This window comes from Colobus angolensis, unplaced genomic scaffold (assembly GCF_000951035.1).
Source record: "Colobus angolensis palliatus isolate OR3802 unplaced genomic scaffold, Cang.pa_1.0 Scaffold25, whole genome shotgun sequence".
Lineage (NCBI taxonomy): Eukaryota > Metazoa > Chordata > Mammalia > Primates > Cercopithecidae > Colobus > Colobus angolensis.
Window position 1 is genome coordinate 1,439,269 of NW_012115710.1, and position 23,304 is coordinate 1,462,572.

Consider the following 23,304-nt stretch of genomic DNA (forward strand, 5'->3'; position numbering starts at 1 on the left):
TTTTTAAAGAGACAGGATGTTGGTCCAGGTGTGGTGGCTCACACCTGTAATCCCAGCACTTTGGGAAGTTGAGGCAGGTAGATCACTTGAGGTCAGGAGTTCAAGACCAGCCTAGCCAATATGGTGAAGCTGTATCTCTACTAAAAATACAAAATTTAGCCTGGTATGGTGGTGCATACCTGTAATCTTGGCTTCTCAGGAGGCTGAGGCAGGAGAATCACTTGAACCCTGGAGGTGGAAGTTACCATATGCCGAAATTGTGCCCCTGCACTCCAGCCTGGGAGACAGAGTGAGACTCTGTCTCAAAAGAAGAAAGAGAAAGAGAGAGAAGGTGTCACTCTGTGGCTTCGTTCTGGAGTACAATGACACAATTCAGAGTTTACAGCAGCCTCAAACTCCTGGGCTCAACTAATCCCTACTTTAGCCTCCCAAAGAGCCTGAAGGATAGGCATGGGTCACCATATATATCTATGTATGTGTGTGTGTATGTATGTATGTATTTATTTATTTATTTTAAGATGGAGTCACTCAGTTAACAAAGCTGGGGTGCAATGGCACAATCTCAGCTCACTGCAACCTCCGCCTCCCAGTTTCAAGCAGTTCTTCTGCCTCAGCCTCCCGAGTTGCTGGGACTACAGACATGCACCTCCACACCCAGCTAATTTTTGTATTTTTAGTTGAGACGGGGTTTCATCATGTTGGTTAGGGTGGTCTTGAACTCCTGACCTTGTGATCTGCCTTTCTGGGACTCATAAAGCGCTGGGATTAAAGGTGTGGGCCACTGAGTCCGGCTTTATTTTTTATATTGTATTTTTATTTTGTTGTCCAGGCTGGAGTGCAGTGGTGCAATCATAGCTCACTATAGCCTTGATATCCTGGCCTCAACTGTTCCTCCCATCTTGGCCTCCCAAATTGCTGGCATTCCAGATGGGAGACAGGCAGCTCAGCTGGACTCTGCACTTTTTTGAGATGGAGTCTCGCTCTGTTGCCCAGGTTGGATTGCAGTGGCAGGATCTCAGATCACTGCAACCTCTGCCTTCTGGCTTCAAGCAATTCTTTTGCCTCAGCCTCCCATACATCTGAGATTACAGGTATTCACTGCCATGGCTGGCTAATTTTTTTGTATTTTTAGTAGATATGGGGTTTCACCATATTGGTCAGGCTGGTTGAACTCCTGACCTTGTGATTCCTCCAGCTCGGTCTCCCAAAGTGCTGGGATTACAGGCCTGAGCCACTGTGCTTGGCCAAACTCTGCACTTTTAATGACTTGGAATGGAATGGAAAGTGGAGATAGGCATCAGTGGTACAGGATGCTTTATTACATCATTGGTTTTATTTTATTTTATTTTATTTTATTTTTTGAGTTGAGTCTCACTCTGTCACCCAGGCAGGAGTGCAGTGGTGTGATTTCATTTCACTGTAGCCTGACTCCTGGATTACAGGGATTCAGTTGCCTCAGCTGCTTGAGTAGCTGGAATTAGAGGTGCGCGCCACCACCTGTGTAACGGCCTGATGGGATGTGTGTGCATGAATACATGGATGGATAAGCCCATGGTTTATATAGAAAACAACATTTGCAATAAGTTTATTTTTTATAATAATTGTAATGATTTTAAGTATTTTTCATTGTTGTCAACTATCACAATAATGAGTTAATAGTAAGAAGGGGCCGGGAGCCATGGCTCATGCCTGTAATCCCAGCACTTTGGAAGACTGAGGCAGGTAGATCACTACGTCAGGAGTTCAAGACCAGCCTTGCTAAGATGGTGAAACCCCATCTCTACTAAATATATAAAAATTAGATGGATGCTGTGGCAGGTGCCTCAAATCCCAGCTACTAGGGAGGATGAGGCAAGAGAGTTGCTTGAACCTGGGTGGCACAGGTTGCAGTGAGCCGAGATTGTGCCGCTGCACTCCAGCCTGTGCAATAGAGTGAGACTCCGTCTCAAAAAAAAAAAAAAAAAGAAGTATTGTGGAGGATTATTTGATGCCTGTGTGTCCATTCAGTGACTTTGTAGGATGTTCCATGTTCTCACCCTCAGACCTTCATCACATTCTCTCCACTAGATAAACCTGTGTCCGTTTAGTTTAAAGCTGTGTCTGTCACTTAGGTGTTTATGTTCACATGTGAACCCCAGACATCCGGGTCCAGGTGCTCGTGTTGATATTTTTAGCTATTTGATTTGTGGCAAGTTTCCTAGAGTGTGTGTGATGCAGCTGACTCCAAGTACAGGTCTTTCTTCATGGGATAGTACGTTATTTTATGGCTTAAGACACGGGAAGCACTTAGAAGATTGTATAACACACGGGAAGCATTCAAAAATGTTAGTCATGGCTATTGCTGTGATCATGACAGTTTTTTGTTTTCTGTTTTTTTGGAGATAAGAGTATTGCTCTGTCACACAGGCTGAAGTGCAGTAGCATGATATTGCCTCGTTGCAAACTCCGCCTCCTGGTTTCAAGCAGTTCTCTGGCCTCAGGTTCCCAAGTATCAGGGATTACAGGCACCCACCACCACGCCCAGCTGATTTTTGTATTTTTAGTAGAGATGGGGTTTCAGCATGTTCTCAGGCTGGTCTCGAACTCCTGACCTCCTGATCCGCCCACCTCGGCCTCCCAAAGTGCTGGGATTACAGGCATGAGCCACTGTGCCTGACCAATCATGATAGTTTTTAGATTCAGACTTTTCTTTCAAAGACATTGGACTGGCCGGGTGCGGTGGCTCAATCCTGTAATCCCAGCACTTTGGGAGGCCAAAGACGGGCGGATCACGAGGTCAGGTGATCGAGACCATCCTGGCTAACACTGTGAAACCCCGTCTCTACTAAAAAATAGAAAAAACTAGCCGGGCGAGGTGGCGGGCGCCTGTAGTCCCAGCTACTCGGGAGGCTGAGGCAGGAGAATGGCGGTAAACCCGGGAGGCGGAGCTTGCAGTGAGCTGAGATCCGGCCACTGCATTCCAGCCTGGGCGACAGAGCGAGACTCCGTCTCAAAAAAAAAAAAAAAAAAAAGACATTGGACTTTGTCCTCTCTGAAACACCACTTGTATCTAGCTCATCCAGAAACTTAATATCACCTGGTATGTTGAACATTATATCTGACACGTCTCTAGAGAAGACCCTGTGTTGGCTTTTTTTGTGTGTGTGTGAGATGGAATCTTGCTGTTACCAGGCTAAAGTGCAGTGGCATGATCTTGGTTCACTGCAACCTCCGTCTCCCAGATTCAAGCGATCCTCCTGCCTCAGCCTCTTGAGTAGATGGGAGTACTGGCCTGCACCATGACACCCAGCTAGTTTTTGTATTTTTAGTAGAGATGTGGTTTTGCCACATTGGCCAGGATGGTCTCGATCTCTTGACCACATTATCTGCCCACCTTGGTCTCCCAAAGTGTTGAGATAACAGGTGAGAGCCATCACCCAGCAGTGTTTTTTTGTTTTGTTTTGTTTTTGTTTTTTGAGATGGAGTGTCAGTCTGTTGCCCAGGATGGAGTGCAGTGGTGCGATCTGGACTCACTGCAGCCTCTGTCTCCTGGGTTCAAGTGATTCTCCTGCCTCAGCCTCCTGTGTAGCTGGGATTACAGGTACCTACCACCATGCCCGACTAATTTTTATGTTTTTAGGAGATACAGGTTTTCACCATGTTGGCCAGGGTGGTCTCGAATGCGTGACCTCAAATAATCTGCCCGCCTTGGCCTCCCAATGTGTTGGGATTACAGGCGTGAACCACCATGCCTGGCTCTGTGTTTCCTTTTTATTTATATAGTTTTTATATTGTCCATAAAATCAAGACTTCCATAATGACTTATGGTATCTTAAAATCTTTCAAGGCAAAGTATAATAAAATGCAACTATAGGGAAAAAATATTCAAAAATACATTAACATGGTTTTGTCAGAGCACAGTCTTTGATCAAATAAATACTTATTTTCTCTTTTTCTCATTTCCTGTGAAGGTGATAACTCCTCCATAATGTTTTGTGGAAATGTGCGTTTCATTTTAGGGACGTGTGACTTTCCAGGATGTGGCTATAGAATTCTCATTGGCGGAGTGGAAATGCCTGAACCCTGCGCAGAGGGCTTTATACAGGGAAGTGATGTTGGAGAACTACAGGAACCTGGAGTCTGTGGGTGAGGAAAATGTCTCTGCATACTGGAGGAGTCTGCTCTTGTCTGTCTTGGTTCTTCCTGGTTTTGTATTCTCTTTTGTGATTTTGCCCCATACATTTTTTTTTTTTGTATTTTTTGAGATGGAGTTTCGCTCTTATTGCCTAGGCTGGAGTGCAGTGGTATGATCTTGACTCACCATAACCTCCGCCCCTCAGGATGAAGTGATTATTATTTCTTTAAATGCTGTGTTTTGTTTTGTTTTGTTTTGTTTTTGAGATGGAATCTTGTTCTCTCGCCCTGGCTGCAGAGCAGTGGCGCAGTCTCAGCTCACTGCAAGCTCTGCCTTCTGGGTTCAGGCCATTCTCCTGCCTCAGCCTCCAGAGTCACTGGGACTACAGGCGCCCGCCACCATGCCCGGTTAATTTTTTTGTATTTTTTTAGTAGAGACAGGGTTTCAGCATGTTAGCCAGGATGGTCTCAATCTCTTGACCTCGTGATTCGCTACCTCAGCCTTCAAAATTGCTGGAATTACAGGTGTGAGTCACCGTGCCCGGCCAAATTTTGTGTATTTCCTTGACCTCATACATCAGAAGGTAGTGATCTTAACATGTATTTCAGTTCTGATATTGTGTGCTGGTGGTTAAGTAGAAGTTGTGGATTTTTTCTTAAGAGGAATTGTTTAGAATTCTGCAGGCTGGCCGGGCGCGGTGGCTCAAGCCTGTAATCCCAGCACTTTGGGAGGCCGAGACGGGCGGATCACGAGGTCAGGAGATCGAGACCATCCTGGCTAACACGGGGAAACCCCGTCTCTACTAAAAAAATACAAAAAAAAAACTAGCCGGGCGAAGTGGCAGGTGCCTGTAGTCCCAGCTACTCGGGAGGCTGAGGCAGGAGAATGGCGTAAACCTGGGAGGCGGAGCTTGCAGTGAGCTGAGATCCGGCCACTGCACTCCAGCCCGGGCAACAGAGCGAGACTCCGTCTCAAAAAAAAAAGAATTCTGCAGGCTGTATAAATGTACTCATTTACTTGCTGGTTTTATCATGGGTTCCAATATTTTATTAATTAATTTTTATAATTTTATATATGGCTTTTTGGTATGTGGTATGCAATATAACTGACACACTCCACTCGTTAAAGTCACAAAGTGCCACCGGGTGCAGTGACTCACACTGGTAATCCCAGAACTTTGGGAAGCCGAGGTGGGTGGATTACTTGAGGTCAGGAGTTTGAGACCAGCCTGGCCAACATGGTGGCCAACGTGGTGAAACCCCATCTTTATTAAAAACACAAAAATTAGCCAGGCATAGTGGTGCGTGCCTGTAATCCCAGGTACTCAGGAATGTGAGGCAGGAGAATCACTTCAACCCAGGAGGCAGAGGTTGCAGTGAGCTGAGATCGCACCATGGCACTCCAAGCTGGAGTGAAAGACCCTGTCTCAAAAAAATAAAAATACAAAAAAATTTAAAAAACGTCACTAAGTGCCTGTTTTGTGTGGATATAGGTAATTTTATGACACTTATTCAGAAAAATATTGTATTAACTATTTTTTCCTTTTTTTTTTTGAGGCGGAGTCTCACTTTGTCACCCAGGGTGGAGTGCAGTGGTGCGATCTCAGCTCACTGCAACCTCTGCCTCCTGGTTCAAGTAATTCTTGTGCCTCAGCCTCCCAAGTAGCTGTGACTGCAGGCATGGACCACGATACCTGGCTAATTTTTGTAATCTTTTCTTATCTTCTCAGTGCTATAATTGTTCGATAATACAGAATTTCCATTGCTTTTGGTTATCCTTACATGAGCTTGTTGTGGATTATTTACCAATATAGTATATTGTGTGGGTTTTTTTTTTTTTTAGCATTTATTTGTATACAGTGAATATGCTTTAAATGTGAATAATACATATTTTCCTCTGCATTGATGTGACAGTAATATGTTTTTTGCAAATTGTGATACACTTTAGGGTCACGGTGGAAAAATACTCCTCACTTTAGGCTTATATATGTTTGTGCCCTGTCAGTGTTTTGTCATGATACAGAAAATAGACTTTCATAGAATTGATTTGAAGGACATGTAATCGCCCTTTATTTATTAAAGAATCTTACTCCTTTTGTGTTCCTATACTTTGAAGATTATGTTTGGTAAGTTCAAAATAAGTATTTTTTTTGTGTCATATTTACACACTTCGGTATGACTTGCCATCTGGACTTAATTGGAAACATGTTGGTGTTTATATTTTGTAGATATCTCTTCCAAATGCATGAAGAAGGAAGTCTTGTCAACAGGGCAAGGCAATACAGAAGTGTTCTACCCAGGGACATTGCAAAGTCCTGAAAGTCATCACATTGGAGATTTTTGCTTCCAGGACATTGAAAAAGAAATTCATGACATTGAGTTTCAGTGTCAAGAAGATGAAAGAAATGGCCATGAAGGACCCATGACAAAAATAAAAATCTTGATTGGTAGTACAGACCGATATGATCAAAGGCATGCTGGAAACAAGCCTATTAACGATCAGCTTGGATCAAGCTTTCATTCACATCTGCCTGAACTGCACATATTTCAGATCAAAGGCAAAATTGCTAATCAACTTGAGAAGCCTACCAGTGATGCTCCTTCGGTTTCAGCATCCCAAAGAATTTCTTCTAGACCCCAAACCCAGATTTCTAATAACTGTAGGAATAATTTCTTGAATTCTTCATTACTCACACAAGAACAGGAAGTACACATGACAGAAACATCTTTCCAATGTAATGAGAGTGGCAAAGCCTTTAATTGTAGCTCACTCTTAAGGAAACACCAGGCAATCCATTTAGGAGACAAACCATATAAATGTGATGTATGTGGCAAGCTCTTTAATCACAAGCAGTACCTTGCATGCCATCAGAGATGCCACACAGGTGAGAAACCCTACAAGTGTAATGAGTGTGGCAAGTCCTTCAGTCAGGTGTCATCCCTTACACGCCATCGTAGACTTCATACTGGAGTAAAACCTTACAAGTGTAATGAGTGTGGCAAGATCTTTGGTCAAAATTCAGCCCTTGTAATTCATAAGGCAATTCATACTGGAGAGAAACCTTACAAGTGTAATGAATGTGACAAGGCTTTTAATCAACAATCAAACTTTGCACGTCATCATAAAATTCATACTGGAGAGAAACCTTACAAATGTGAAGAATGTGACAAAGTTTTCGGTTACAAATCAACCCTTGAGACACATAGGAGAATTCACACTGGAGAGAAACCATACAAATGTAAGGTTTGTGACACAGCTTTCACATGGCATTCACAACTGGCTCGACATACCAGAATTCACACTGTAGAGAAAACTTACAAGTGTAATGAGTGTGGCAAGACTTTCAGTCACAAGTCCTCCCTTGTATGCCATCATAGACTTCATGCCAGAGAGAAATCTTACAAATGTAAGGTTTGTGACAAGGCTTTCATGCGGAATTCACAACTGGCAAGACATACTAGAATTCACCCTGGAGAAAAACCTTACAAGTGTCATGAATGTGGCAAGACCTTTGGTCAAAATTCAGATCTTTTAATTCATAAATCAATTCACACTGGAGAGCAACCTTACAAATGTGAAGAATGTGAAAAAGTTTTCAGTCGCCAATCAAGCCTTGAGACACATAAGGTAGCTCATACTGGAGAGAAACCATACAAATGTAAGGTTTGTGACAAGGCTTTCACATGTCATTCCTATCTGGCAAAACATACTAGAATTCATAGTGGAGAGAAACCTTACAAATGTAATGAGTGCGGCAAGACCTTCAGTCACAGGTCATACCTTGTATGCCATCGTAGAGTTCATAGTGGTGAGAAGCCTTATAAGTGTAATGAGTGCGACAAGACCTTCAGTCGCAGGTCATCTCTTCATTGCCATCGTAGACTTCATAGTGGTGAAAAACCTTACAAGTGTAATGAGTGCGGCAATACCTTCCGTCACTGGCCGTCCCTTATATACCATCGTAGACTTCATACTGGAGAGAAATCTTACAAATGTACTGTTTGTGACAAGGCTTTCGTGCGTAATTCACTCCTGGCAAGACATACTAGAATTCACACTGCAGAGAAACCTTACAAGTGTAATGAATGTGGGAAGGTTTTTAATCAACAATCACACCTTTCACGTCATCATAGAATTCATATTGGAGAGAAACCTTAGAAATGTGAAGCATGTGACAAAGTTTTCAGTTGGAAATCACACTTTAAAAGACAGAATTCGTACTGGAGAGAACCCATACAAATGTAAGGTTTGTCACAAGACTTTTGGGAATGATTCACATCTGGCACAACATACTGGAATTCACACTGGAGAGAAACCTCACAAGTGTAGTGAGTGTGGCAAAGCCTTTAGTGGACAGTCAACACTTATTCCCCATCAGGCAGTTCATGGTATGGGGAAATTTGACTAATGTAATGATTCTCACAGTCTTCAGTAACGCTAAAACCATTGCAAATCATTTGAGAACCCATAAAGAAGGGATATCCTACAAGTGTAATAAATGTGGTAAAGTTTTCAGACATCGTTTGTACATTGCAGTTCATTGGCAAACTCATACTGGAGAGAAACCTTACAAATGTCATGACTGTGGCAAGGTCTTCAGTCAAGCTTCACCCTATGCAAAACATAGGAGAATTCATGCAGGAGAGAAAGCTCGCAAGTGTGGTGATTGTGGCAGAGCCTTTACTTCACATTCATTAGACATCAGAGAATCCATACTGGACAGAAATCTTACAAATGTCATAAGTGTGGCAAGGTCTTTAGTCCGAGGTCACTCCTTACGGAACATGAGAAAATTCATTTTTGAGCTAACTGTTCCCAATGCAATGACTGTGGCAAACCATCAGGCATTAATTGACATTAGAGTCAATTCAGCATTGACTGGAGTTTCTGTTGACTTAACATTGAGTGCAAGCCTTAATTGACATTCAAGTGTTTGTGTTAAGAGGATTGGGCCAGGTGTGGTGTCTCAGGCCTGTTGTGCCAGCACATTGGGAGGCCAAGGCAGGTAGATTACTTGAGGTCAGGAGTTTGAAACCAGCATGGCCCACACATGTGAGCCACTTGTCTCAGCCTGTTTTTTGTTTCTGATTTTCTATTACTATTATTATTATTATTGGAGATAGTAATTTTAAAAGAGATAGTACTTCTTTGGGATAGTACTTTTTAAAAGGGATATCAGCTGGGTGTGGTGGCTCACGCCTGTAACCCCAGCACTTTGGGAAGGCGGGCAAATCATGAGGTCAGGAGATTGAGACCGTCCTGGCTAACACGGTGAAACCCCGTCTCTACTAAAAATACAAAAAATTAGCCTGACGTGGTGGTGCACGCCTGTAATCCTAGCTACTGGGGAGCCTGAGGCAGGAGAATGGCGTGAACCCGGGAAACGGAGCTTGTAGTGAGCTGAGATCCGGCCACTGCACTCCAGCCTGGGCGACAGAGCCAGACTCCATCTCAAAAAAGAGAAAAGAAGAAGCAAGGGTAATACATAGGGGAGCAGCAAGTAAGTTCTTATTATTAGCAATACATCTACAATGACGGTTTTAAATCCTGCTGTAGCTGGAAACTATTTTCTAAATAAAGACCTAGGATCAAACTCGTGCTCAAGCTGTACAGGCACATGTGAAAACTTTGTCATGTCCTTGACTATGTTTTTAACTACATGTCCTCCTGATCATTTATTTGTAGGCAGCAATTGGTTAAGTTAAATTTTTTACAGACTCCTTCAGCTGCCAGCAAGTAGTCTAAGGTCAGTCTATTCTGATAGATACCATTCTTCATTTGGGCTTCCTGCCAAGCTAAAACAGTCAAAGCTCTGCCAGTTTCATTAGTAATTATTTTTAAGATGGCGGGCAACTGTATGATCCAATTGAGCAAGTAGATGGGGGTTCAGTATCTTCATAAGCCATCTTGTGCCCATGTGGCAGGCTTATAATTCTGTATGATCCTTTCAGAGGGCCACTCATTATCTTTCCAGTTTCCTATAACTATGCTTCTCTTTTCTCGGGAGGCATAGACAAGGAAGCTAGGAGCTCACTTGTTTTTGCGGGTAATAAGAAAAAGGATGGCTTAAGAGTGCCAATAACACAACTGCCTGCCTATTTATTAGGTAACCAAATGTGGGCTCTGTGCCTACATATCCAGTATAGTCCAGCAGGGCCGTCCAGTCCTGATGAGATTCTGGATGAGCCCAGGCAGTTTTTAATTTAGAAAATTTACTAAATGGGTTCTTCTCAGTGTGATTTAGGCCCCACCAAATAATTGTCTTTGTTGTGCTGTTGTACAACTTCTGTCCTATACAATTAAGATTTCATACTGGGATGATAAAGTTTTTTCCTTCTCTAGCTATACAGTATTGTTCAATAATTGAGGTTTTTAGGACCTAGAAGTTGCTAGTTTAGGCCTTCTGAAGTGGAATTTTATCAGGAGCTGGATCAGTGGGCACCAACTCTTGGGCTTTCAAAGGCCATTGGTCTCTGATAGTGGTTCCTCCACATACATAAGAAGTAACATTGAGGGAATGAGCTACATTTTCTGCTAATTGGGGAAACAATTTTTTTGTCTTTTTCAGAAGTTCTGGTTCTGGCAGATTCAGCTCATCATAAAAGGTTTGAAACACTGGTTCGGGAGAGCTCTTGTGGACCTCCCTATGGACTAAAATGGCAACTTGGGGGTGTTTAACCCTGTCCCATCGATCCTCAGGGTTACACATTCTCCTTTTTTCTAATGGGGATCTAGGGGATGGGTAATTATTAGTTCCAGTGGGTTACAGTGACCGGCAGCACAGGAAGGGTTGGCGGGGATCTAGGGGATGGGTGATTATGAGTTCTGGTGGGTTACAGTGACCAGCAGCACAAGAGGGGTTGGCGGGGATCTAGGGGATGGGTGATTATGAGTTCTGGTGGGTTACAGTGACCGGCAGCACAGGAGGGGTTGGCTTCCTCCTTCTGAAGGTGAACCGGGTCCTTTTTCTTTTTCTAAGTAGCCTAAATAACACACGGCTAACAGGCACAATTTTCACAAACTTCTGACTCATGACAAACATATTTATTTTCTACTCTGTAGCTTCTTTCCTAGTTAAGAGAACCACATCCTGTTCCTAGCTTGTTACTATTAATGGCTGCACAAGCATCAAACCTTAAAGTTTCTTGTTTGGGGATCCTTTTTCTTCTGTTCTAGTTATTATTTTACTTGTATCACCTAGGAAAAGGCCAGTTCTTAATCTTATTTCAAAAACGGTGCCTGCAGGGGGCTCAGATGGATTATAACACACATCAGGTTGGTCATTCCTCAGGCTACAGACCTTGTACTGAGTGCTTTATACAAACAAGTTTCTTTTAACGTTCTACACATTTCTAATAACTATAGAACACAAAGATTGTTTTAATTTGCTGTCCTACTACAGTGACCTGATGAATACACTGGGAACAGTCTCCAGTTTGAGTAGGGTCAGTTGAAGCCTTTACTGTATAATCTAAAATTTAAGAAAAATGAATCTTACGATGAGCTTCCTCATGCTTTGGTCATGCACACACCAGTTAGCTTCCGGGTGTGACTGAAGCAGGGCTTGTCGTCTTCTTCAGGGTCACTCTGCAAGGGTTGTCTGGGCTTGGTCTTGCCTCCTAGGTTTCAGTCGCTACCGGTTTCACACGGCTGTGGTGGATCCAGGCTCAGATTCTTTCCACCTTCACAGTGGTGGGAGTGGTCAGGACGACATTCTGGGGTCTTTGCTACCGTGGGCATAAAGAGGCTACATTCCAGTCCTTGATCCACACTGAACCACCTGGGGAGAAAGGGTGAACTGGGGAAAATAAGCTAACAGGGCATCTGTCATTTACCTAGGCTGAGATTGTGTAGTTATTCCTAAAGCTTGTAGCTGTCACTGTAACTTAATTTCACCTAACTCTCGGAAACTGCCTGGAAGTCCCCGCAATATGGGAGGGGGCCTATGACACAATATTTCATAAGGGGAATATCCTGTTCTTTTGGAAGGGGTGTGTCTAATTTTAAATAATACCATAGGGAAAGCCTGTATCTATTTTAATCCTGTTTCCTGACATACATTCCTTAAACTATTTTTGATAGTCCGATTCATCCGCTCCACTTTTCTGGAACTCTGAGCCCAGTAGGCAGCACGCAGTTTCCATGCGATCCCCAATACCTTTGCTGTCTTCTGTACTAAGTCAGCCACAAACGCTGGCCTGTTACCTGAGCCGATCCATAAGGTCAGTCCAAATCTAGGAATAAGATCTTGAAGTAGCACACGGGTTACTTCACGAGTTTTCTCAGTTCATATTGGATAAGCCTCCACCTACCTAGAGTAGGTTCACCCGAGAACTAGTAAATACTTGTTACTTCTACACGTTGGCATCTCTGAGAAGCCCACCTGGAGATCTTCATAGCCGACTGCTCCATACGTTTGTATGCCGGGCGGAAAGACTGGACCTTGCCTCGCATTGTGCTGTCCGCAGGTAACACACCGCTGTGTCACAGTTTTGGCAAGGGCTGACAAACGTGAGATGTAGAAATACTGGCCTAACACTTTTCAAGGGATTTCTGACCTAGATGGGTGGTTTCATGTAGAGCCAGTACAACTGCGGCTCCTGGCAGCTGTGGCACAGCTACTCTCTTATCTGGTAACTGAATCTACCTTTCCTCTATCACCTGTCCTCCCTCTGCCTGGAGAAAGTCCTTTTCTTCTTTAGAATAAGTAGGTACAAGATCAGGTGCTTGAGGGAGCAGGGGGGCTGTGACTGACGCCTGGAAGGGGGCAGATGCTGCTCTTCGTGCCTAAGTCAGTGCAGGAATTCCTCAAACCCACTAAGGTGGAAGCTCGCTGGTGTCCTCTGCAGTGCGTGACTGCCACCTTGTGGGGTTTCCATACTGCTTATAATAATTGCAAGATTTCTTGTTGATATTTTATGTCCTTTCTCCTAGAGTTCAACAGGCCCTTTTCTTTATATAATGCTCCGTGCACTTGAAGGGTTAAAAAGGCATACTGAGAGTCAGCGTAAATGCTTTCAGTCTTACCTTCACTGAGTTCTAAGGCCTGAATTAAAGCAATGAGTTCAGCTTTCTGGGCTGAAGCACCCTGGGCCAACACTCTGGCGTCAACAACAGTGTCCAGGGTTACCACCGCATATCCTGCACATCGCTCTCCTTGTGGGTTGATGAAGTTGCTCCTATCTATGTATAGTTCCCAGTCTACTGATGCCTAAGGCTGGTCCTGGAGGTCAGGTCTGCTAGAGTAAACTGAGTCTAACATTTCTACACAGTCATACTCGACAGAGCTCTCTGATACTGGGAGCAAGGTGGCGGGGTTCAGGGTGTTACAAACTTCAATTGTTATATGGGGATTTTCACAGAGCAAGCTTTGGTACTTGGTTACTGTAGCATTCGTTAGCCAATGATGTCCTTTGGTAGTCATTAAAGTCACCACAGCATGGGGACCTTTGTGTTCAGGTTTTGCCCAACAGTCAGCTTACCTGCTTCTTGTAGTAGCTGGGCAGTTGCTGCCAAGGCCCTCAAACACGGAGCCATCCTTTAGAAACCCCGTCTAGTTGTTCAGAGAGGTAGGCCACTGGCCTCGGCCAGGGCCCCACAGTTTGGGTTAAAACTCCAACTGCCATCTTTTCTTTCTCTGACACATACAGTGTAAAAGGCTTTGTCAGATCGGGTAGCCCCAGGGCTGGGGCTGATATAAGTTTTTCCTTTAAGTCATGAAAAGTTTGCTGTTGTTGGGATCCCCATTCAAAAGTTTTCCTGTCCCCCTCCCCCCAATTTTGCGACCTCGTACAAAGGCTTGGCTAATACTGCAAACTTTGGGATCTACAGTCTGTAAAACCTCACAGCTCCTAAGAATTCTCTTAGCAGCCTTCTGGTCTTAGGCTCCAGTAGATTGCAAACGACCTGCTTTCTTTCTGATCCCAGGCTGCACTCCCCTTGTCAGATAGTAAATCCTAAGTAACGTACCTGCTGTCGGGAGATCTGAGCTTTTTTCTTGGACGCCTTATACCCACAGTCCTACAGATGCTGGAGTAGGGCATCTGTTCCTTTGGCGCACCTGACTGCCGTGGGGTGTCCGAGCAGAAGATCATCAACGTACTGGAGCAACACACAGCCTGGGTCTCTGGTGGGAAACTTCTGGAAGTCTCGGGCCAAGGCCTCCCCAAAGATGGTGGGGGAGTTCTTGAACCCTTGGGGAAGCCGGGTCCAAGTGTACTGAGTAGTGACACCTGACTCTGGATCATCCTACTGAAAAGCAAACAGATTCTGGCTCTCAGAGGTTAGTGTAAAGCTAAAGAAAGCATCTTTCAGGTCTAAGCAGGAGAACCAGCTGTCCTCAGCTGGCAGCAACCTTAACAACATGTACGGGTTAGGTCCTGTTGGATGTAAAGTCACTGTAGCTTGACTAAGTGCAAATCCTGTACCGACCTGTAGTCCTTGGTCCTTGGCTTGGGAACAGGCAGGAGCGGAGGGTTCCATGGAGATTGACAAGGAACTATAATTCTGAAGGTTCTTAGGCACTTGAGATGGACCTGGATATCTTCAAGAGCTTCTCCGTGGACCGGGTGCTGTTTTTGCGTAACCGGCTGGGCCTCAGGCTTAACTTCTGTAAGCGCAGAGGCTTGGTTAACTGCCAATCCCGGAGGGTTGTCTTCCGCCTACACTTTTGGCCACTCTTAGCCAGAGCTAGTCTTATCTCTTGGCCCGGCTCAGTTAAGAAAAGTCTCCATTCCTCCTCTCGGGGGGACATAAGGATGATAATGACTCCTATCCTGGGTAACTTTAGCAGCAAAGAGCCATGCTCTGTAAAAGAGATGGTGGCTCTCAGCTTGCTAAGCAAGTCCCTTCCCAACAAGGGCAAGGGACAAAAACTGGTGGATCACTGTATGTCCTCCTACAGTACAAGTATGGGGCAAGCAGAAAGCTTGCTTTGCTGAAACCCCAATGGCTCCGATTATGTCAATAGTCTTTTTGGATAAGGGGGCAACCAGGGCTGTTACTACTGAATGTTCAGCACCGGTATCTACAGGAAAATCAATGTCTTTACCTCTGACTGTCATCCTGACCATAGGCTCTTTGGGGGCACTTGAGCCCGGTCCCCCTCAGTCCAATAACCCTTCTGCCAGGTTAAGCAAGGCCCCTTCCTCCTTGTCTGGAGCCTCCTGCTCTGAGTCACCTTGTTTTCCTTTTAGCCGAGGGCATTTGTTCTTCTAATGTCCTATTTCTTTTTTTTTTTTTGAGACGGAGTCTTGCTCTGTCGCCCAGGCTGGAGTGCGGTGGCCGGATCTCAGCTCACTGCAAGCTCCACCTCCCGGGTTCACGCCATTCTCCTGCCTCAGCCTCCGGAGTAGCTGGGACTACAGGCGCCCGCCACCTCGCCCGGCTAGTTTTTTGTATTTTTAGTAGAGATGGGGTTTCACCGTGTTAGCCAGGATGGTCTCGATCTCCTGACCTCGTGATCCACCCGTCTCGGCCTCCCAAAGTGCTGGGATTACAGGCTTGAGCCACGCGCCCGGCCGGTACCAAATTTAAATGGGCTTTTGATGTTTCGAGAATTTGTTCTTTTAATTTGGAAATTTCTAATGTGAGATTATCTTCTCTTTCCTGTAGATGGCATCTAACTATGTCCCAGTGATGCTCAGACTCATTATAAACTCAGGGTGTAATACAAAAGTGTGACGTATTCCAGTCACACTGTAACTGGAAAGGATGTTCCAAGCCCATGAGCCTATCTCCCATCCAAATGACAGTTTGTCTAAGATCATTAATTTGATTTGCAAATTTTGTTATCAATACCAGATTGTGAATTTCACAATCTCATAGAATTCTTTTGCAATCGTTAACAAAGTTTACTGTCTGAACAGAAGAGTATAATGCAACTCCTGCCACAGCGCCTGTAGCTGTGACTGCAATTAATCCCATAATCACTGCAATCAAAGTAAAAATGAAACTTTGGGATCTATTTAGAATTCCTTTTAATACTTCAGTCAAAATATGGATGGATGGCGAGGCCTCCCACAGTGGATCCATGGACACAGGGATCCACACGCCCTCTCTTGCTCTCACTAGCAGAATATGGTGCTGCCAATGAAAAGTCAAATCAATGCAAGTAAATAATCTGCAGTTTTCATAGGTTATAGTTTGGGAGTCTGGTTTAATAAGTATATTTTCTACAACTAGTGTATAAGGGGGCTTTACACAACTTTGCAAAGGGAATTTTTAGACTGGAATTTAGGTTGATAGTATAAAATGGCTTATGATCTCTTATTTCCTTAGCTTGATTTGCAGACCAAGTCTTAATGTGGTGCGAGGCTACAGTAAGCCTCCATAATTCTGGATGTTCATTACCAGAAACAGGACTTATTATATTTGGTCTTGGAGTGCAGATTCCTTTTTCTCCCCATTTCCAAGGGTAGAAAGACTGTAATTTTTTGTGCTTATGTTTGTCTGAACTTTCTCTTAAGTCACTATTAACAGCTGGACTCACCTGTGCACTGGGACACGATTGAGTTTGTCCTGTGCAATTGTGATAGAATTGACCTCAGGGTGCCCAATCTATAATAGTTCTGAATTCATTGTTTTGTAATATCACCGCACTATCAGCCACACATTCTTCCCAAACTACAACTTCTGTGCCTTTTGATCCTTTGGGAATTTCCTTGGGGCAAGGTTTCCCTTTAGGCCTAAATTTTAATGATCTTTGATAAGAAAAGTCCTGTAAATAATTTACCTGTGGCCTGAGTGACATTCCACTTGCCGTGTGATAAGTAAATCTACTCTTGGTGCTGACAGTGCTTCTACTAACCAATTTTGGATTGCAGGCTTTAAACATCCTGGTGCTCTCCCTAGGCAAATAGGAGGATAATGATACCCAGTGGAAATATTTATCATCATTCCTTCTTCCTCAGGTTTGGCAGTGCAACGATCATCTGTGGGACCAGGTACCCACACACTATTATTAACATATACTTCAATAGGATTATCCATCCATGTGACAGCCCGCATTAAGGACGGGAAAGGCACGTAGGCCCAGTAGGTATAATTAGCTGCAGCTGCTCCTGCGGGCATGTGGAGACTGACCACCATTGACACAATCATCAAAGCTGCAAGCAGCATATTCTCTGGAGTTTGCATCACCTTTGTGTTCTCTAGGGTTTTTTGTTGTTGTTGTTGTTGTTGTTTTAGCCAACTGTGTCAGCTTCTTTAATTGGGCCCAAGTCAGCAGCTCTGCTTTCTCGGTGGATGGCAACTTCATCAGTTCTTCTGACATCACCATTTTGTTCATCCTGTGAGTCGATGGTGCTCGATTGCGGTATTTCCATCTCCGTGGAGGCGCTTTTCTTTGCATCTCCGATGGGTTCATTGTAGAACTTCAAATGTCCAGTGGGTATCCCAACAGGAAGCTGATTTTCTCCTGGTGAAGCACAAGCAAAACCTCTCCCCCACGTTACCACCTTCCCTATTTCCCATGTCTTATTTTTGTTGTCTTTCCACCAGATCAGTCTTCCTTCATGTGGGCTGTTCCTTTTACCAGTAAGATGTTGTTCTGCAGAGGTGGTAGTCTGATTTCTAAAAATGTTTAGAAAAATTGAAGTGTAGAGTGCTAGATTAAGTTGTATCTGAGGAGTGGTACACTCCTTACTGTCTCCCCCTTCTTTTTGTTTAATCAATTGAGTTTTGAGTGTTCTATTAGTTCTTTCAACTATGGCCTGCCCTTGGGAATTATAGGAAATTCCTGTTGTATGTGTAATTTTCCACTGATTTAAGAATTTTTGGAATGTTTTACTTCAGCATCCTCATCCATTGTCAATTTTAATTTTTTTTTTTGGAACTCCCATGACAGCAAAACAAGATGATAAATGTTTTTTAACATGGGAAGTGCTTTCTCCTGTCTGGCAAGTTGCCCATGTGAAATGTGAATACGTATCAACTGTTACATGGACACATGATAGTATTCTAAATAAAGGTACATTTGTGACATCCATTTGTCATAATGCATTATGACATACACCTCTGGCATTGACTCCTGCCTTTTGAGTGGACAGGTTTAGGACTTGACACTGGGTGCAATGTTGTACGATATCTTTGCCTGTTTCCATGTGACATCAAATTTGTTTTTTATTTTTATTTTTATTTTTTTATTTTTATTTTTATTTATTTACTTTTTTTTTTTTTTTTTGAGACGGAGTCTCACTCTGTCACCCGGGCTGGAGTGCAATGGCCGGATCTCAGCTCACTGCAAGCTCCGCCTCCCGGGTTCACGCCATTCTCCTGCCTCAGCCTCCTGAGTAGCTGGGATTACAGGCATGCACCACCATGCCCGGCTAATTTTGTATTTTTGGTAGAGACAGGGTTTCTCCATGTTGAGGCTGGTCTCGAACTCCTGACCTCAGGTGATCCACCCGCCTTTGCCTCCCAAAGTGCTGGGATTACAGGCGTGAGCCACTGGGCCTGGAAAATTTGTTTTTTAATCCTGCTGCATTTACATGAGTCAAAACATGAAGTTCTTGTGCTTTTGTGAATGCAGATGATACCAGTAAGTCAGCTTGTTCATTTGCTTTAGTTAAAGGCCCTGGTAAATTAGTGTGTGCTCGAATATGAGTAATATAAAATGGGAAATTTCTTTTTCTTACAGTTTGCTGTAATAAATTGAACAGCTGGTTTCACTGATCATCCATGCTATATTTAATTAGAGCTGTCTCAACATCCCTTGTAGCCTGTACTACATATGCAGAATCTGATACAATATTAATAGGTTGATTAAAATCTTGTAACACTGTAATGACTACAACCAATTCTGCTTTTTGAGCCGATTGATACTGAGTTTTGATGACTCACTCTCTTGGCCCTGTGTAAGCTGCTTTTCCATTGCTGAAAACATCAGTAAACAGAGCATTTTCTAAAGGTTCATGTCTGGTAATTTTAGGTAAAATCCAAGTAGTCAGTTTTTAAAACTGGAAGATCTTTGTTTTTGGGTAATGGTTTTCAATAATTCCCACAAAATCAACAAGATCAATCTGCCATGCAGCAGAATTGACAAAGGCTTGTCTAACCTGTTCCTTGTTTAAAGGAACAACGACCATGTCTGGGTCATTTCCACACAATTTTATTATTCGTAATCTTGCCTGACCAATTAATGTAGCTCTTTGATCCAAGTGCAATGTGAAAGTCTTAATTGTACTGTGAGGAAGGAATGTCTACTCCACAAGATCAGTATATTGAACAATGGTGCCTGTCGGAGAATGTGCAATAGCAAAAATCAAAAGTTGGAGGGGGGCTAAGGGATCCATTCTATTTACTTGTGCTGACTGAATTTTTCCTTCCACTAATTTAATTTCTTTTGCTGCCTCTGGGGTTAATAGTCTTTTACTATTTAAGTCTGGGTCCCCTTTTAAGTTAGAGAGCAAATTTGACAAAATATAAGTAGGAATGCCTAGAGTAGGCCAAATCCAATTAATATCTCCTAGCAATTTTTGAAAGTCATTTAATGGTTTTAATGTATCTTTTTTTCTTTTTGTTTTTTGTGGCTTAAGTTTTTAAATTTTTATCTGCATCCCTAAATAATGAAAAGGAGTAGAGGTTTGAATCTTATCAGATGCTATTGTCAGTCCTGCGTTGGCAACCTCTGCGTGCAGACATGTGTAACAGTCAATTAATTTGTCTCTCATTTCTGCTGCACATAAAATATCACCAACATAATGAATGCTATAACAGTCTGAAAACTTGTCTCTAACTGGCTGAAGAGCTCGACCTATGAAAGTCTGACAAATAGTTGGACTGTTGCTTATTCCCTGAGGTAACACTTTCCACTGAAAGCTGGTGGCTGGTTCTTTATTATTTATGGCTGGTATAGTAAAGACAAATTTTTCAAAATCCTGCTCCGCCAGAGGAATGGTAATGAAGCCATCTTTCAGATCAATTGTAATTAAAGACCAGTCCTTTGGGATCATGGCCGTAGAGGGCAACCCGGTTGGAGAGGCCTCATGGGTTGAATTACGGCCTTTACAGCTCCTAAGTCAGTTAACATTCACCATCTGCCGGATTTTTTCTGAATTACAAACACAGGAGAATTCCAAGGTGAGAATGAAGACTCAGTACAGAGTAGTATTGCCTCCAGCATATCACACCTCCAGCCACAGGGCGATTTTCTCCTATCTGAGAATAGAACCAATGGCAATGGTCGGCTTTACACCAAGACATTCCATTCCCAGGACTTGTCGGAGACAGAGCCTTCCTCTTATCTCACCTGCAAAGAGGCCTCCCTCTTTCGCTAATCCTCCTCAGCACAGACCCTTCAAGGGTGTCAGACTGGTGGATGGTAAGGTCTTTCCTTTCCCAGGAGGCCATATCTCAGGCTGTCTCAGTGGGGGGAAACCTTGACAATACCCAGGCCTTCTTTGGCAGAATTCCCTGTAGCTTTCCGCAGTGCATTGTGTCCCTGGTTAATGGAGAATGGAGAATGGCGATGACTTTTACCAAGCATACTGCCTGCAAACATACTGTTAACAAGGCATGTCCTGGCCAGGCATGGTGGCTCACGCCTGTAAATCCAGCACTTTGGGAGGCTGAGGCGTTCGGATCACAATGTCAGGAGTGCCAGACCAGCCCGACCAAGATGGTGAAACCCCGTCTCTACCAAAAATGCAGAAATTAACCGGGCGTGGTGGCAAGCACCTGTAATCCCAGATACTCAGGAGACTGAGGCAGGAGAACCTCTTGAACCCGGGTGGCAGAGGTTCCAGTGAGCCGAGATCACGCCACTGCACTCCAGCCTGGGCGACAAAATGAGTCTCCACCTTGAAAAAACAAAACCAAAAAAAAACCTCCGGAAAAAAAAAAAAAAGGCACATCCTGCACAGCCCTAAATCCATTAAATTTTGATTCATTATAGCACATGTTTCTGTGAGCACAGGGTTGGGGCTAAAGTTACAGGTTAACAGCATCTCAAAGCAGAAATAATTTTTCTTAGTACAGATCAAAATGGAGTTTCTTATATCTTCCTTTTCTACATAGATACAGTAACAGTCTGATCTGTCTTTTCCCCGCAATCCAGGCACAGTACATTTCCTTAAACTCATTCATGATACAGAATCCTTTGCTCACGTGTTTCCCTGCTGATCTTCTCCCCACCATCACCCTATTACTCTGCTGCACTCCCCTTGCCAAGATAGTAAAAATAGTGATCAACGAATACTGAGAGAACTCAGAGGCCAGCGCCAGTGCGGGTCCTGGCATGCTGAGTGCGCCAGTCCCCTGGGCCCACTGTTCTTTCCCTATACTTTGTGTCTTATTTCTTTTCTCAGTCATCTCCACCTGATGAGAAATACCCACAGGTGTGGAGGGGCTGGCCCCCTTCATTTTTCGCATATAGGATTGGTTTCTAAAGACTAATGTTACATGAGGAAGCAGCTCAGAAGAGGAAAGAAAAGGAGCCAGGCATGGCTCTTCCTCCGGTGAAGTCATCTTCCTCAGTGGATTAATCTGCCTCTTTCCTTTCTGAAATGCCAGGCATTGTAGTAGCCAGTCTTTTCTGAGTCTGAGGCAGTCTGCCTGACACGCTCACTTGCACTCACCCATGCCTTTTCTCAGTTCCTCTCACCTGCTCTGAGATTCCATCCCTTGTGACCCAGTGGCAAGGACTTCTTAAGAGGCTACACTGGGCACGGTCCTGGGAAGGGCTCACACCCAGACATGGATGGACACGGGGTGTGGGCTCCATAGTGTCAGTGCTATTGAGGAGCCTGGATGGTTCAGGGGTCACATCTGGATGTCAGCAATTTGTGGACCAGATCAGAGAAACAATATATGAAGTGCATACGTTATTGTGCACAGATATCTGGTCAATTCTGAAAAAGGAGACCAATAAAGTGAGATATTTTGTATCTGATTTGGTAATGCATTTGAAGCCACACTTTGGGGACGGGGTCTGGTTAGACGGGATGGGGCAGGTGGGGACTTGGGTGGGGCAAAAGGTAGGAGGCTGCCTGGAGGCTGGACTGGACAGAGGCTGATTTTTTTTTTTTTTTTTTCCGAGGCGGAGTCTCGCTCTGTCGCCCAGGCTGGAGTGCAGTGGCCGGATCTCAGCTCACTGCAAGCTCCGCCTCCCGGGTTCCCGCCATTCTCCTGCCTCAGCCTCCCGAGCAGCTGGGACTACAGGCGCCCGCCACCTCGCCCGGCTAGTTTTTTGTATTTTTTAGTAGAGACGGGGTTTCACCGTGTTAGCCAGGATGGTCTCGATCTCCTGACCTCGTGATCCGCCCGTCTCGGCCTCCCAAAGTGCTGGGATTACAGGCTTGAGCCACCGCGCCCGGCCCAGAGGCTGATTTTTGTCTTGGGGCCTGGGCTTGAAATGGGGTGTTGTTCTTCAGGGCGGGGCCTGGCGGCAATGGGTCGGGGCTCTCTCCTCAGCTGGGTCCATGATGTGAGCTGCTATCATCCTCTTCACCTCCAGGACTGGATCCCCGCGTTCTGATTGGTGGATTGTTGCTGGTGTGCCGTGATACTACCGGTAATATCACAGGGATGCTTCCTGCCCGTTTTAAGTTAGCATTTCCAACAATCGAAGGTAAAACATTTTGTAGTGGGCCCCCCGTACTGAACGCTGAATCTTTTTTTCTCTGAAGTTGAAAATGGTTTTAAGGCAAAGCGCCTTTTTTGAGCAGGTAGAGTCGCACGTCCTGCAGGCGGGGCGAGCTCCCTTCAGGCTGGGACAGGAAGGGGGACAGGGGCAGGTACCTCGGTAAAGGGGTGGAGTGGGGCGCTGCTTACAAAGGGGACTGACAATTAGAATGGCTTAGTAAACTAAGCAAAGTCTTGGGTTGTTTGGGTGGATAATGGAAACTGAAAGGTGACATGGAAAACTGCCTATTACACCCAGGAGGTGGAGGAAAATTTCATAGTTCATGGAAATAAAGCCAGAACTCGGAGCGGTGGGTCCCACCTGTCATCCCAGCACTTTGAGAGGCCGAGGCAGGAGGATTGCTTGAGCCCAGGAGTGTGTGATCAGCCTGGGCTACATAGAGAGACCTCGTCTCTACTAAAAATAAACAAGAAAATCAGCCAGGTGTGGTGGTGCACACCTGTGTTCTCAGCTGCTCGGGGCACTGAGATGAAAACATCATTTGAACCAGGGAGTTGGACGCCGCACTGAGCCGTGATCTCGCCAGCACACTCCAACCTGGGTGGCC

General features: G+C 44.4%; 1 protein-coding gene across 3 annotated transcripts in view; it reads left to right on the forward strand.

The window, feature by feature from the left end:
* Window positions 1–8,587, forward strand: part of ZNF611 (zinc finger protein 611) — a 23,907-nt gene extending 15,320 nt beyond the window's left edge. The window contains exons 3-5 of one of the 3 annotated variants that reach the window (XM_011946156.1): window positions 3,999–4,121; window positions 5,671–5,820; window positions 6,342–8,587. In XM_011946156.1, coding sequence (XP_011801546.1) covers window positions 6,359–8,272 — 1,914 coding nt within the window. In that variant the 5' untranslated portion in view covers window positions 3,999–4,121; window positions 5,671–5,820; window positions 6,342–6,358 and the 3' untranslated portion in view covers window positions 8,273–8,587. Of the gene's footprint in view, window positions 1–3,998; window positions 4,126–5,670; window positions 5,821–6,341 lie in introns of all 3 variants that reach the window. The other 2 variants (XM_011946155.1, XM_011946157.1) reach the window with 2 other exon arrangements.
* The last annotated feature ends 14,717 nt before the right edge of the window (window positions 8,588–23,304 follow it).